Consider the following 14796-nt stretch of genomic DNA (forward strand, 5'->3'; position numbering starts at 1 on the left):
TAAAATACTGACAATAGCTACTAGGTCTGTACAAGCAGGGTGTTATGTGTGGAAATACCCAGTATCTGTAAAGCAGACTAAAATAAATAGTTATTTCTCTTGGTATATTTGACTCTTGTTGCAGCCACAAAGCTTTCCTTGACCAGTGAACAGTAAACTGTTTACCTGGGTCCAGATTGTTACCTCACTCTCTTCTAGTGGGCCATGTAATTAGTGCTTTTGGTTGTCTCATATTTCTAGCTGGAAAAAACCCAAACTGGCTGAGAAGTAACAGAAGATATGACTGTGTACCCAGCAGACAGCAGTTTAACAGAACCAGAGCAGTTTTTTTGGCAAGAGCATTTTTGGTGACACAGGGAATGGCAAGATCTATAACAGGACAGACCAACACAAATCAGTCTGAGAAGATATATCCCAAAACCAAGGGGAGATACCAAGCTTGATGTATAAAGCAGTAGCTGTGAGTCACAAAGTTGTCAATGTGAAAAGCCTCTCTTAGCTATTCTGCTCATTTGTAGAAAGAAGATAACTATACCTACAACTTCAGGTGGTACACTGAACATGCTTGTCCAGAAATCCCGCTGGAATGTGTTGTGACAGATCGCAACACCATGGACCAATATGACTTGTCAAGGTAGGAAAGTGACACATGCAGTGTAACTTAGCTATTCTAGTTTGGTATTCTGGCTGAAGTTGGTTTCCTGTGTAGACAGCACCAGAAGCTTCACCTCTTGTGAGAGTCTTGACTGCAAGTATGGTGAAGCCCCCTCTAGTATGTTGGCTTGCCTCCTAGGATGTAAACTGACTTTTTGGGATGGTTTTGCTTTTAAAAACATATTACCTTGTCAACTGTGCTCTGTGTCCCAGGAGTATTCTTTCTAATTGTAGCACTTAAAAATGAGGGGGAGAAGTTAGTCGGGAATGCCTTAGGGTTGCTCTGCTTCTTGAGACTGAGAAAGCTGGAGAGAGTCTATGAAGCATGTGTGTCCTTAGAGCAGAACTTTCTCTTTCTACTCAGATTAGCAAAATCTGAAAAGAGAGGTGAAAACTGGTATGCCATGGATAATTCAAGACCAAGTGAGCGCAAGAAGTACTACATAAATGTCTGTCGACCCCTGATTGCTGTCCCAGGATGTGACCGGCGAGCATCTGTCTGTCAGATGGAATATAAGCAGGTTTCTGTGAGTACCCTTTCCAGCCCAACTCAGAGCTGGTTTGCCACATGAGTGAGACTGAAAGAGACACGAGTGAGATTAAAACAGCCGTGTGAATTCTTACTCCTTGTGCAAAGGGATATTTTGTGTACCATTATAGTTGCATAATCATAGCAAAATGGTAGAGCTCCTGTCCACCTCTTCAAAGAATAAAGCTTTAATTTTTACAAGTGTACCAATGTCATGTTTGACACTGCTGATTTTTTGCCCTGTGTTTCAGAGGCAGACATGCTGCATCTCTTTTGCTGGAGTCTCAGAGACTGCTAGGAATACACATTTCTTTAGGAACAGGCTGTCCTCCTGGATATTTTGTCATGCTTCCAGCTTGTTTTAGATTGAACTGTGGAAAAAATTTGTTTAAAGATTCTTTGTTGCATCCCTGCCCTCCCTGAGCTTGCTTTGGATCTGAAGAGTAGATTAGGTGGATGTTGCCAAGCAAATAAAAGAAGAAACAACGCTGATGGATGTTATGGGCCTCTACTTCTGTATTGCCCTGAAGTATAACAATTTATCATGGAAGTGATAGCAGCTGACAGGCTGAATTGACCCATTGCCCTGACTGACTTCGTTGCTGCTCAGAGCTGTAGGGAAAGCTGAGCTAGAGGCTCACCCAGCCGTCCTAGTTCCTTCTATCAAACAGAGAGAAACCTTCCTCTTAAAGGGGATGTGTTAGTGACTGAAGCCAGTCATTGCCAACACAGCACTTGAGAGACAATTATTGCTCATTCTCTGTGGTTGCAATAGGCATTGTTGTGCAAGGCTGCTTCCTTTACATGTAGAGACACTTTAGAGCTTTATTACTTCACTGCTTGAGATAGTGAGTAAAAGGTGAGTGCATTGGGTCAATCTAAAGAGTTGTTAAAAAAAAATTAAAAGGGCAGAAGTCTGTGGACAGCTGTTTTGGAGGTATATTCTTCAGTTTGTTCCTGCTATTGACTTAAAGTAGTTTCTTAAAACTAGGAAACACCAGTTATGTTGCAGTGACAATGACTTCAGACTGTGGTAGTAGCACCTACTGTCTTTCTAGTGCTCAGTTTCTGTCACTGATTTTTAGTCTTAGCTAAGCATGGCAGTTCCCTAAAGTTAATGCTGAGAACACCTGGAGGCTTCTACATTTTGTTTCAAAGAGGTCTACAATAAATTCTATCTGTTGCAGAAGACACAGGCCTCCCTAAATTGCTAAACTATGTAGCCCAGGAGATGCGGATGGGTGTTCTAAGGTACTACAAGCACCTTATTGTACTAAAAATAAAAACAACAAAATGGAATTGTACCTTGTTGTGGAGGTTGTCTGTTAAAAATGTGAAACTTGAATATAGAATGGGAGAGAAATGTTGAGAGCTTTGTTGTCTTCAAAGTTATTAACCTGTGTACAAGAGTACTGTAGTAGGTATCTTCTTTGTGGTTGTATCTATTTTTTTAAAAGTTTTTGACATGCTTTTCTTTATTTCTAGGCTTCTTATTCTGAAGTCACCTCTATTAGTAATCTTGGTGTTGCCAGCAAAGAACTAGTAATTGAAAGACCTGGACATGTTTCTCTAACCTATGCAAATGGCTCTGTGTGCATCAATGCTGATGGAAAGACAACTACTTACACCACTACCATCCACTTTGTCTGTTCCAGGGGCACTCTTGTAAGGACAAATGATCTTCCAGTTGTTATTTCATCATAGTAGGTTTCTCATCCTATAACATGAAGCCACATGAAGATGTGTAGTGTATAGCAGATTTGTGGCAAAGGAGACTGCTTGAGGGTTTGAAATTGAGATGTAAAACCAAAACTGATTTAGATGCTAGAGGAGCACATGTCTGAGTATTTTATCATATACAAGAACTAGATGCAAACTAACAGCCTTGATGAACAGTAGTATTTCGGACTAGTCTAATTAGCATGAAAAATACTATTATGTGAAAACGAGTACTTAAAACAGCAAACATTGTGGACACTCTTAAGCAGAAAAATATTGTAAGGTGCATTCTCAGGTTCTTAGGTTCTGCATTCTCCATAGATTGTTGATTCTAGAATTCTTAAATCTGTAGAGCTTTTTGGGCTACAACTCCACATACTGAAGATTAGATTGAGGGGATTATTAGACTTAAGCTTGTGTAGACTTGTATTCCTGGCTTTTTGAATCTGCAGGTCTTGCTCTCCCCTTACCCACGTGATCTTTAGCCCAAGAGGTGTGGTGAAAAATCTGTGACATGGAGCAGTTATAAACTGCTTTGCTTTTGTCTAAAACACTGACATGAAGTGTACATAATTAATATTCCTGTTACCTTGTTACCTCACCTAACAGATTTCTGTTGCTTTACATTTGCCTTTTTTTTTTTTTAATTATGGACTATGTATTATACACCAAAATTCCTCAAAGCTTAGACTGAGATAAGATCTAGTTATACGTGTCTAGATTAAATATTGACTTTAATCTGAGTATTTGGATGTCAGATTCTGTTCTTGACTAATGCTTGGTCACATAGTAAATGCTTAACTAGAATAAGTTTTCAGTGATGACCTTCAAAATAAACCGGGGAGAGGGAAGTGGGGTGGAAATTGTGTGCCTTTGTAGTGAAGTCTTTTAGAAGAATCTGACAGTTTCTCTAAGGAGGAATCTCAAATAAGACAAAGTGTTAGCTATTGCACTTACTCTAGTCTTCCTCTGCAATCTGTTTCCAGAGTAGCAGCCCACGGTTTATAGCTATTCTGGATTGTGTGGCCACTTTCTTATGGGAAACTGAGGCTGCTTGCCCAATAAAGGAAGCAAAAGATGATTCCCAGGTGAGAAAGGAGAATATAAATCGTATTTATAGAATCAATGTACAATGTTTATTTATAGTACTCTTGGTTTCTCTGTTTAAATGGCTCTTGAAGAAAACTACCTAAAGTGAAGTCTTAAGTTAGTTATGATGTAGTCTTGTGATATCTTATCATATTGTATTTTTGAAGTGTTTCTGAAATGCCTAACTTCTGACAAAAATACTCAGGTGCTTTCTCGTGAGAACAGTTTACTTCCTCTTGAATGCTTCATTTAATGTTTCAATCCCTTGCTATGTTGCTAGTAAAACTGAGTTTATGTGTATGCATATGTAATATCCTTGTTTTCTGCAGATCATGAGATGAGGCTTTTCTTTTTTCACACTAAACCATGAGATTAGCTTGGTTGCTCAGAGCATGATGCTACTAAAACCAAGGTTGAGGGTTTGATTCCTGTTTGATCCTAAGCCATAGGGATCAAACAGGAATCAATGAGCCATACATTAAACAGTTGGACTCAATGATCCTTGTGGGTCCCTTCCAATGCAAAACATTCTGTGAAATCTACTCAGTTGCTTCTGCCCTACAGGTCTCAGCATAAACACATTAGTGTGAAAACAGCCCTCAGTTAAAATTTCCATGCTCTTAGCTAATATGATAGATGCCATCTGTTAAATTCCACTTTCATAGGTTGGTGTGGCTGATTGTCAGTGGACCAAAAGACTTGAACAAATATACAAAAGAATTGAATGAAGGTACTGTCAGAGCTGTTTTCTGGTGTTCTATATGCAGGGTAGGAATGTGTCTAAATCACTGCGTTGGTTCTTGAAACGAGTTAGAGGTAAAATCTAAACAGAAGAAATGCAGAAGGAGAAAATAATTTTGTTGTAATTTTTTTCCCAGTCGTGCTCTGTGCGAGATCCGAACACCGGCTTTGTGTTCAACCTGCAGCCATTGGCTTCTGAGCAAGGGTATACTGTTACTGGCAATGGGAAAACATTCTCGGTAAGGATTCTGACTGCATTCTATGTTGTTTGAGTGCTGTTGTTGCATTTTTTGTCTTGCATAGTGATCTAGGGGAGCTTTCACTCAGTCTTCTTAGGAAGTATGAGTTGGCAGGAAAGCATTGTGGTTGAGGGAGGGAATGAAAGATAACTTAATTTGTCTTAATCTTGAAAGCGGTAAACTTCTGGTTCTTGGAGAACATGAGGTAGCCACACTTTTGAGGCTCCTTTTTGAGGTGATTTTCCCCTCCTGGACTCTGTTGTGTACTGCCAATTTATCTGCTGATTCTGAAGAAATTGACAGGGAAAGCCTAGAAAGGGATTTAGTCTGTCCATATCAGCGTTTTTAATGTAATCTGCGTGTGTCAGTAATCCTAGGCTGTCACAGATAATACCATAGTGATATCTTTAGGCCAAGAATAAACATGCTGAACCACATCCTTTACTCTCCTAGTGGGGAGAATTTATGGACCCCATAATTCGAACATTGAGGATACTCTTACTGTATTATAGTTGAATTAGAGTCTGTAATTTCTGCACTGCAAGGACAACTGTGTTGTTTCAAATAGTTCTCTACAAGTGTTTTACTGATGTAGAAATGGCTATGTGGACCTTTTTCTGATGCAGTTAATACTATGTACATCTACATGTTTTCAAAACTTCTAGCTAAACATTTGTGGACGCTTGCCATATTGTGGTAAAATCAATGGCGAAACAGCTGCTGGGTGTGAAAGAGAAAATCTGACACCTCTGAGGCCACTGGAATTGGACAAAACCCTTTATCTATCCAGTGAAGGATTTCTAACTCTTACCTACAGAGGCCTTCTTCATGTGGAATCAGGTGAGTTCAGGAAATACACAGGGTATTGTAAAAACTTAGTGTGAGTGATCTTCATTCCTTCTTTTGTTCATGTGCTGAAGTATATTTGGCTTGGTATTAATTACTTAAACAAGCTTGCTCCTATGGAAATTTTAGGAAGAAATGAAGTTACACAGAATGGTAATGGCTCAGTAATACATGTGCATTTCAAAACTCTAGGAAAGTGACTCAATACCCTATAGGGTTTTCTCCTTAGCAGATGAAAGATACTGGTCCTTGCATGGAGAAATGGATAGTCAAATTGGGAAAACAAAATGAACTCAGGTTCTTTTTCTAAGTAAAGTAATAGCTTTTAGCTTCAGTTTCATGGATAATTCTTTCTAAAGGTGTTTCATATCTGAAAGGTCAGTTTTCAGTAAGCTTGTACTCTCCTGTATGGAATTTTTTGAATTAGTGCTCTAATACTTCATATGCACCTACTTCATGAATTATATCTTTTGCAGGTAAAATGAATTAAAAATGTATATCTGGTTTTCTGATAGTAAATGCTCTTCAATTATAATGAAACTGAGCTTTGTAGAAAGGAATGACATCTTAACAACAAAAGACCTTGGGAAAACTGGGTTTTGTATTCAGGAACTTCAAATGCTTCAGCATGCTTAATTGCTGGGGTTCTATCTCTTATTTTCTCAGTTGTGACGTTTTTGTACATAATATGTAACAGTGACTAAGCTCTTATGTATTTTACTTTCAGAGGTTCTACAATTTTGATAACACTACTAAGCATTTTGCTGACAAATACTACTCCCTGACATAATTCTGTCACTTCTTGAGGACTAAAAAGAACTTAACATATAGTGCTTTGATAGGATCAGTATTACTTGTTCTGCAGTCATTACACTGAACTTCTTACAAACAAACAGAACCCCCAAACCAAAACTTTGTGTGATGTAATTTAAAAGCTGCTTGTTACCACTGGTGGTGTTTTAAAAGGTTTCTGTTTCTTCATATATGTCAAAGAACATAGGGAGCAGAGGTCAATAAAGGTAATCATGTTGTTGAAATGTGTCAAGGAGACACATTTCAACAAGATGATTACATTGTCAAGGCATATTTTGGTCTCTTATTTGTAGAGGCAATGGTGGCTGCTAGGCAGTGTTTCATGGCTCTCTGAAGAAGGCTTGCATATTTACAGCTGAAACCCCATAATCAGCAAGGTAGTGTTATCCTTGAAGCAGTTATTAATAAGAAACTCTTAGAAAATTTTGAAGTCGAGTATTAGCTTGAACTTAAATTCAAATGTTCCAAACAGAACCATCAGTGGATAAATGTTTGTTTTATAGGAACATCAGACATGTTCAGAGTGACTTTCATTTGTAATGATTCATATCCTGGAGAGCTTAAGTTTGTGCGTGAGGAGATAAACAGCGTGCTGGATGTCCATGATACTTTTTTTGAGTTTCACACAGCTCTGGCTTGTGCTCCTGCTCCTGTAGATTGTCAGGTTACAGGTAAGTACCTGGAATTTAGGTGGGCTCTTTCCCATGTTGAAAGGATTAACTGAACAGCAAACTTCGGCTCAGTGGAGGGCTTTAAGATTACCTATTGAGAAGACATTTGTAAGACTTAAAATCTTTGTAGAAGTTGTAGGGTGGGAGAAGAGGTAAGTTGTTTGAAGCAGGCTTAACTTAAAAAACAGGGAAAGAAGCTAATTTAAAACATTGTGGTATACACAAGAAAGCTGATAATTACTTTGAAAACATTTAATCATTACTGGGACTGATGCTGCTTCAGCCCTACTCTAAAGAAAATGAGTTAGTATTGCCATCTGTAAAAATGCACCTGTGATTTGTGGAGAAGTTCCATTTGGGAAGTAACTGTCAAGGGAACTACGTTCTACATTTGGCATGGTGATGTCTTTGTGGCAGCAGTACATTCTCTTAATACATATCTAATGTGATTCTGAAAGTTATTTTGAGTTGTGTATTTGTCAGTGAAACTGGTATCATTTCAAATCCAGTTCTGCTGCAAGTATTAAGTTCTCTCAGCTTACTGCATTTCTTCTAGATGCTGCTGGCAATGAGTACGACTTAAGTGACTTGAGCAAAGATGGTGAGCCATGGGTTGCTATAGATACTTCAAAGGAAGCGAAAAAGCGAACGTTTTTCTTGAATGTCTGCAAGCCCTTGCCCTATGTGACTGGATGTCCTGGTAAGCCAAGTGGGAAGCACTTCTTAACTTGTGTCTTCTGATGCAAGACCTTATAGTCAGAGTGAATGTCCCTGGGTGTTTTAGTAAGATTTATTGACTCCTTTCCGTTTAATCACAGAAATAGCATAGATCTGGATGGCATATGTCACCCATGTGTCTGGGTGACATATGCAGGAGCATTAATAAACAGACTTCTGCAAGCTGAGAGCAGTCTTAATGCTCATCAGGACTCCTGCATTGAGATGTATATTAATGCATTTGGGAAAATTGCATTGAGGGCATTATTGCCAGGATCTGTGAGCTTATTATTATTTTCTAAAGAAGATAGGATTTAAAGTGTCATAGTTTAACCCCAGCCAGCAATCAGCTCTATTCAGCTGCTTGCTTGCTTCCCCACCAGTAGGATCAGGGTGAAAATCAGAAGGGCAAAGATGAGAAATTATGGTTTCTGGTAAAGACACTTTAATGGGCAAAGCATAAGTGAGTGTACAAACAAAGCAAAACAATCCCTGCTTCCCATGGGGAGGCAGGTGTTCAGCCATCTCCAGGAGAGCAGGGCTGCATCACATGTAACAGTGACTTGGGAATGTCACTGCTTGTGACATTATTCCAAATAATGGAATAATTATAATTCCAAATGTCTCTCCTTCCTCCTCCTTCCCCCATTTTATATGAGCATGATGTCATATGGTCTGGAATATCCCTTTGATCAGTTTGTCACCTGCCCCTGCTCTGTCTCCTCCCAGCCTCCTGTGCACCCTCAACTTCCCTTGCCATGTTATAGTAGGAAAAGCAGAAAAGGCCTTGGCTCTATGTAAGCTCTGCTCAGCAATACCAAAAAACCTCTATATTATCAACCCTGTGTTCAGCACAAATCCAAAACACAGCCCCATACTCACCACCAATAATGAAGAAAATTAAACTGCAACTAGTACACAAAGTCAAATCTTGTTGAAGCCTCCTAACTGAATGAAGCCAGAATGAGAAGCTTATGCCATGTTGTACTCCATTTCTAGCCAGTTTAATGTATTTAACTGTACTGTAAAAGGAACAGTCTTTTACAAGTCTGTGGAATCAGATAAATTAGTGCAGTTTGAAAGATTTGAGTATGTAGGAGTAACTTGTTATATTCCTCAAAGGCTTCAGCTACACAGTGTCTCTAACTGTATTGATGAATGTGTGTGTGTTCTGCTTCAGGAGTTTGAGAGAGTTTACTTCAAAGCTCTCTTAAAGCTACTCTGTTATTTTATTTTACAATCAATTTAACACTAGTTGTCAAAGCTTGAACTAAACCCCAGTTCTTTTCCTGTAGGTGGTGCCATAGGATCTTGTGTGAAATACACTGATAAAAGCAAGAACCTGGGAGTCATTCAGATAAACCCCCAGGCTGCTACTGATGGGTCCTTAAGCATTATCTACTTGAATGGTGACACGTGCAAAGATAATCAGCGTTATTCTACACGTATCATCTTCCAGTGTGATCAAATAACGGTAATTTTCTCTTCTACTTGCTATTATTGAGGATTTTAGTGCTTGTACCAAAATAGACCATGTTTATTCCTCTTAAAATGGAGAGACTGATTCTAAAAAGTAAAATCTTACATACTGGGTTTTTCCTTGTCTCTTCTTGAAAATGCTGTCTGTTTTACTGAACCTGTAGAACAGAATTGTGAGCTGTCATGGAATCCTGTGAGCCACCAAAAGCAGCTCTTTGATGAACATGAATACTGCAGTTTGGTAGTGGAGACTTTAAACTGTGAAACTGCAGTAAAAAAAAAAAAAGCCATGTGTTTATGTTTTGAGACTCATAGTGTAATTATTAGTAAGCCTCCTTCATATGGCTCTTTTCTGTAGGGATCACCAGTGTTGGAGCAAGAGAATGACTGTGAGTTTGTCTTTGTTTGGAGGACTTTGGCAGCATGTCCTGTTCACAAAGCAGAAGGTAAGTAGTTATTTGAGATTTAAAGTATCAGTCAAACTGTACAAGTAATAAATACTTGAATGAAACTATGTTGGTTTCTTGCCTTGTGAATCTTTGTGTAAAAAGTGTTGGCTTGTGGAGGAATGTCTATTCTGAGCTTTAAGCTAGCTACAAATCCTATCTAATGTCAAAAGTGCAAGTTAGGATGACAGGCAAATGTACTTGCCTATCTAGGGAAAGAACATGTAGTACAATACTTTATCAAAACAGCATTATTACTCTCTTGTTATATCACAGACAGAATTGCTAGTAAATATTAAAGCATCAGGTTTCATGAGAACGGAGTTGATTCTGTGCCTGGCAAGTCCATTCCCTGTTCCTTACCAGACTGGAAGCAAGACTAAACTTGACCCTAGTTAGACAATGGGGGAGAGGCCAGTGGGGGAATCTCAGTTTGTATTTGACTCCAGGATGTGCAACAAGAAATCACAAGTTCTAGTTCTGGTACTTGATTGTCTCTTAGATGGAAGATGGAGTGTGTAGGCATCTTCTCTGCCTTTGCAAGCTTTGTTTTGCTGCTTGTAGATAATTCCTTATTCCTGGCCTTCCTGTAAAGGATCTATCACAATGGTCCTAATCATTGTTGAAACTGCTGATAATCTGACATGGCATGAGGAATGTTCACAAACTGCTTCTCTGTAGCACATAATTACTGTGCAGGACACTGGTGACTGAATTGTGGTTTTGAAGGAGGAAAGCTGATTTCTTTAGCTGGGTACCAACACGTATGATCGAAAAGAGCATAATATTCAAATGATACAATCTGATGATTTTTTAAAAAGCTTCAGAATATTGAGCAAAAGGGTCACTTTAAAACTGAGGACTTGAGCAACAGCAAAGTCACTGACATGTATCAGCTAATGAGACTCAGGAAACTAGAATTTTCCTAAACCTCCTTTTATATGCATCTTTGTAGATTTGTAAGCTGGAATAAATATTTCCTATGACTGATTATTTTCTTAACTCATCAAACTTCAGAGCTGTTAAAAGAAGATACAAGACTGACATCTAGGACACCTCTTGCTTTGATCTTGTGACCTTGCTGTTCTTTCCAGATAATTAAGCAAGTCTTGGACTTAGTGTCTCTGATTTTGTACTTAACCTTCAGCACAGCTGAAAGAAGAACTTGAGACCACTCTGAGGCAGTTTTTGAACTACAGTGTGGCTTTTACATCTTGCTTTAGTGGCAGTTATAAAAGAAATGTCCCATTTATACTAAGATGGTTCTTCAGTGTCACTACCTTAAAGTAGCTACTCATTTTTGTGGCCTTATTTGTCCAGTAAGCCTTAATTGTCCCCAGTGTATTTGGCGAGGCTAATAGATCTTAAGTTGTATTTTAAATTGTTAACTTCTCTTTAAAGGAAAAGATTGCCAGGTGAAAGATCCAAGGTATGGTCACGTTTTTGACCTGAAGCCACTTTCCAATAAAGACATCAAAGTGAGTACAGATGAGTATGACTACTACTTCAGAGTTTGTGGAGAAATAACAGAGCGTTGCCCTGCAGAGCATCACGGTGTTGCATCGTGTCAAGTAAAGAAGATGGACCCTAATTTCAAAAAAGTAGCAGGTACTGCACTTACCTAAACAAACCTAGGGAACAGGAAGATTAACCAGGGTGTAATAGAAGGGTTCTTGCTAATCTAGTACATCTAAAGAGATAAAACACCTCACTGCTTTTGCTCAATGTGCAGATAAAATGGCATATGTGTAGTTACCTTGACACTCAGTTATGAAATGAGTTCAGCCTTACTGTGCTGGAGTAGTAGTCCCAGAATAACTGGATTGCAAGTTTTAGAGGAAGGTTGAGGTCTGTCTATCTATTCTTTGATTGTGCATTTTATTGCTGTTTCTGTGACCCTGTTGTCAGAGGCATTACTGCAGTTGTGTGTTTACTATAGCTGTTGACTTTTCTCAACTCTTCACTTCTAGGCTTGCGTACAGACAAACTGACTTTCAAAAATGGTCTAATAATGATTAATTACACCAGGGGAGAAAAATGTCATAAAATATATGAACGATCAACTGCTATATTATTCTATTGTGACAAGACTACATCTGAGGTTAGTTTCAAAACATGCTTCCTATATATAATGTCTTGCCAGAGTTACTCTATTTTTTAAAGTATGGAAAGTTAGGGTGAAGAACATGAACATGCCTAATCATTTACAGATTAGACAAGCAATTCAAAGGTCCTGTGAGGGGACAAAAAGATGAAGAATGTTTTGAATCTCCTGTTTATGGATGGTACCTTTATCATTGCCCAGGAAGATCAGTGCATATTGTTCCTTTAAGGGACATCTATCATTACCAGAGCTCTTGGAGAAGTTGGGAAGGGATGTTCTTCCATAAATAACAACTGTTTCTTTGTAAGAAATAAAAAGTAGAAGGTTGAATGTGAAGGAAAGCAGGGACTACATGGCCAGACTAAAATAAGCTGGTTACTTGCTTTTGGTATCTAATTTGTGCTTCCCTTACTGTTCTTAAACAATTACGTCTAGAATTACTTTTGCTCTTCTTATTTCCTGGGAGAGGCAGCAATTCCTAATGGCTGTGCTTTTATCAGAAGTGTCCATGTCGATAAACTCTGGTTTGGGAGAAACCATGCTTAGCTGGTCAGAGGCATTGTGTGGTTTTAAAATAATATGCGGGTTCTTGGATCTTCCTGAAGCATGACTGAGGCATTTCATTGTTTCCATGTGTCTAAATGAGAAAGCACATTAATTTCGTATTGTGTTCTTTCAGCCTGTATTTTTGAAGGAAACTCCAGACTGCACCTACATGTTTGAATGGCATACTCCATATGCTTGCCCACCTGTTAAATCTACTGAGTGCTCCTACAAGTAAGTTGTTTCCACAAAATTAAAATGGAGCTGTATGTTGAGAGAGACAAATACAGCCTTCTTGCAATTCCGTGCACCCTGCCCCTTTACCTATTGTGTTTTGACCAGCTAATGTAGCATTCAATGCCAGTGCATAATATTTAAAATCAGTTTTGCAATTTGTGCTTCTGAAAACTAATTTGATTGGAAAAAAAAACCCCACCAACTTTGAGATTCTTCTGGGGAATAATAAAAGGGAGCTGTTTGGTCTATATTTATTGATGGTTGAATGCTGAGTATGTTAGGTTGTTGCAGGTGTCTAGTTATTTAACAACAGCTAATTTAAATAAGGTACAACTGTCTGTTTGGAACTTCCACCAAAGAGTGCTTCAGGAAAAATGTCATTTATATCTGTCACAACCAAGTATTAGCTCATTAAGACTGGATGTGGGGTCAAATGTGGCTAATATTTGGCCCAAAATTCAGACATCTGGCCTCATTATAGGTCTCTACCCTAAGGTAAAACAGTGGATTTTAACTGTGTGTTAAATACATACACACTGTAACTGTGTGTACGCTTGCCGTGCACTGAAAGCCAACATGCTTGAATTACAAGTTGGAATTACTCTTGAACTGGCTGAGAGCTGTGTGCATGTGGACAGTTTCTGTGGGAATAGCTGGTGCAGTGGTGTTATCCCTCTACTGAATTTGAAGTTTCTAGGGGGCCACTGTGTCTGATGCAGACTTCTTTTCCAGTATAATAATCTGCTTAGAGTTATCAGGTTGAAATTGCTGTAGTAACTTAAGAATTGCAACTTTAAAGCCTTAATTATTTTACATGCCTTTAATCTTTTGTACAGGGATGCTGAAGGAAATTTCTATGACTTTTCATCTCTGACGCGACACAGGGAGAACTGGGAGGCCATTGCTATATCTGCTACTACCCAGAAATACTACATTAATGTCTGCAGGCCCTTGGTACCATATAGTGCTACACGTGAGTGCAAAATACAGATATATTCTTCCTACAGCTAGGGAGGCAAGTGGTAGGACAGTACTGCTGGTGGCAGTGAAATAAATCACAAAGCAAAGCATGCAGAGACAGTGGTGTGTTTTAGCACCAGAGGGAAAGGTAGATTGTGAGCCTGATTTCCATCCTCTTAGTGGGTGAGATTCAAAAGCAGCTCTTAATAGCTTTGGCACTTTAGCTCTTCAGTCCTTATCCAAAGTTTGCTATAGCTCTTAAAGATCAAAATAATCAGATCAGAATTTCCCTATGGCATCTTCTGACTGAATCTATGTTTTGTGCAGTGCAAGGCCAGACTGTAGCCGTCCACTCTGTAGTAGTGTACTTCCCCTGTGGTAGCTGCCGTTACTTTTTGCATGATTTTAAGTGAAGTGAGACAATTGTTGCTACTTGCAATTTTTGGGGAAAATGCACCCCAATGAGTATGGTTAGGACAATGGCTTGGAGATAGATCAGCCATGATATACCTGAAAGTAGAGTAGTGGACTTTTATTCCAGCCAAGTACTCCTTACTAACCTTTGGAGTAATAATGCAGTTTTTGTTTATCTGTATAGGTTCCTGCCCTTCTGATGCTGCTGCCTCCCTCATTGAAGGTACAAAATGTACCAGTCTTGGGGAAGTGGCTGATGGTCCTCGTTGGGAAAATGTCACTTTTATCCTGAAATATGTTAATGGAGATCTGTGTCCAGATCAAATGCGGAACAAAACAACAATATTGCGACTCAAGTGTGATGAAAGCAGAATTGTAAGTGGGTTCCTTCTGCTGGAGTTTTATGTCTTCATGCTAACAGAAGGACTTATAGTACTTGAATTGTAGATGCTGAGCAATTTTTAAGAGATCGTTTTGTACACTCTGTTAGCATAAATTTTGTCATCTGTAATAGTTTCAGATTGTCTGCTTACATCTTGAAGATGAATGTAGTGCATGTTGGGAAGTGTTTCAAGTAGTAAATAGTGCTATTGAC

General features: G+C 38.8%; 1 protein-coding gene across 1 annotated transcript in view; it reads left to right on the forward strand.

Annotated features, from left to right (window-relative positions):
• IGF2R (insulin like growth factor 2 receptor) overlaps positions 1 to 14796 on the forward strand; it is a 56849-nt gene that overhangs the window by 26495 nt on the left and 15558 nt on the right. Inside the window, 15 exon segments of the mRNA XM_036380012.1 lie at positions 519 to 634; positions 1019 to 1181; positions 2669 to 2848; positions 3889 to 3990; positions 4870 to 4971; positions 5637 to 5811; positions 7134 to 7301; positions 7858 to 8001; positions 9314 to 9492; positions 9856 to 9943; positions 11345 to 11551; positions 11914 to 12044; positions 12727 to 12824; positions 13664 to 13800; positions 14386 to 14576. Of these exon segments, the coding sequence (XP_036235905.1) occupies positions 519 to 634; positions 1019 to 1181; positions 2669 to 2848; positions 3889 to 3990; positions 4870 to 4971; positions 5637 to 5811; positions 7134 to 7301; positions 7858 to 8001; positions 9314 to 9492; positions 9856 to 9943; positions 11345 to 11551; positions 11914 to 12044; positions 12727 to 12824; positions 13664 to 13800; positions 14386 to 14576 (2181 nt within the window).

Source organism: Molothrus ater, chromosome 3, assembly GCF_012460135.2.
Source record: "Molothrus ater isolate BHLD 08-10-18 breed brown headed cowbird chromosome 3, BPBGC_Mater_1.1, whole genome shotgun sequence".
Lineage (NCBI taxonomy): Eukaryota > Metazoa > Chordata > Aves > Passeriformes > Icteridae > Molothrus > Molothrus ater.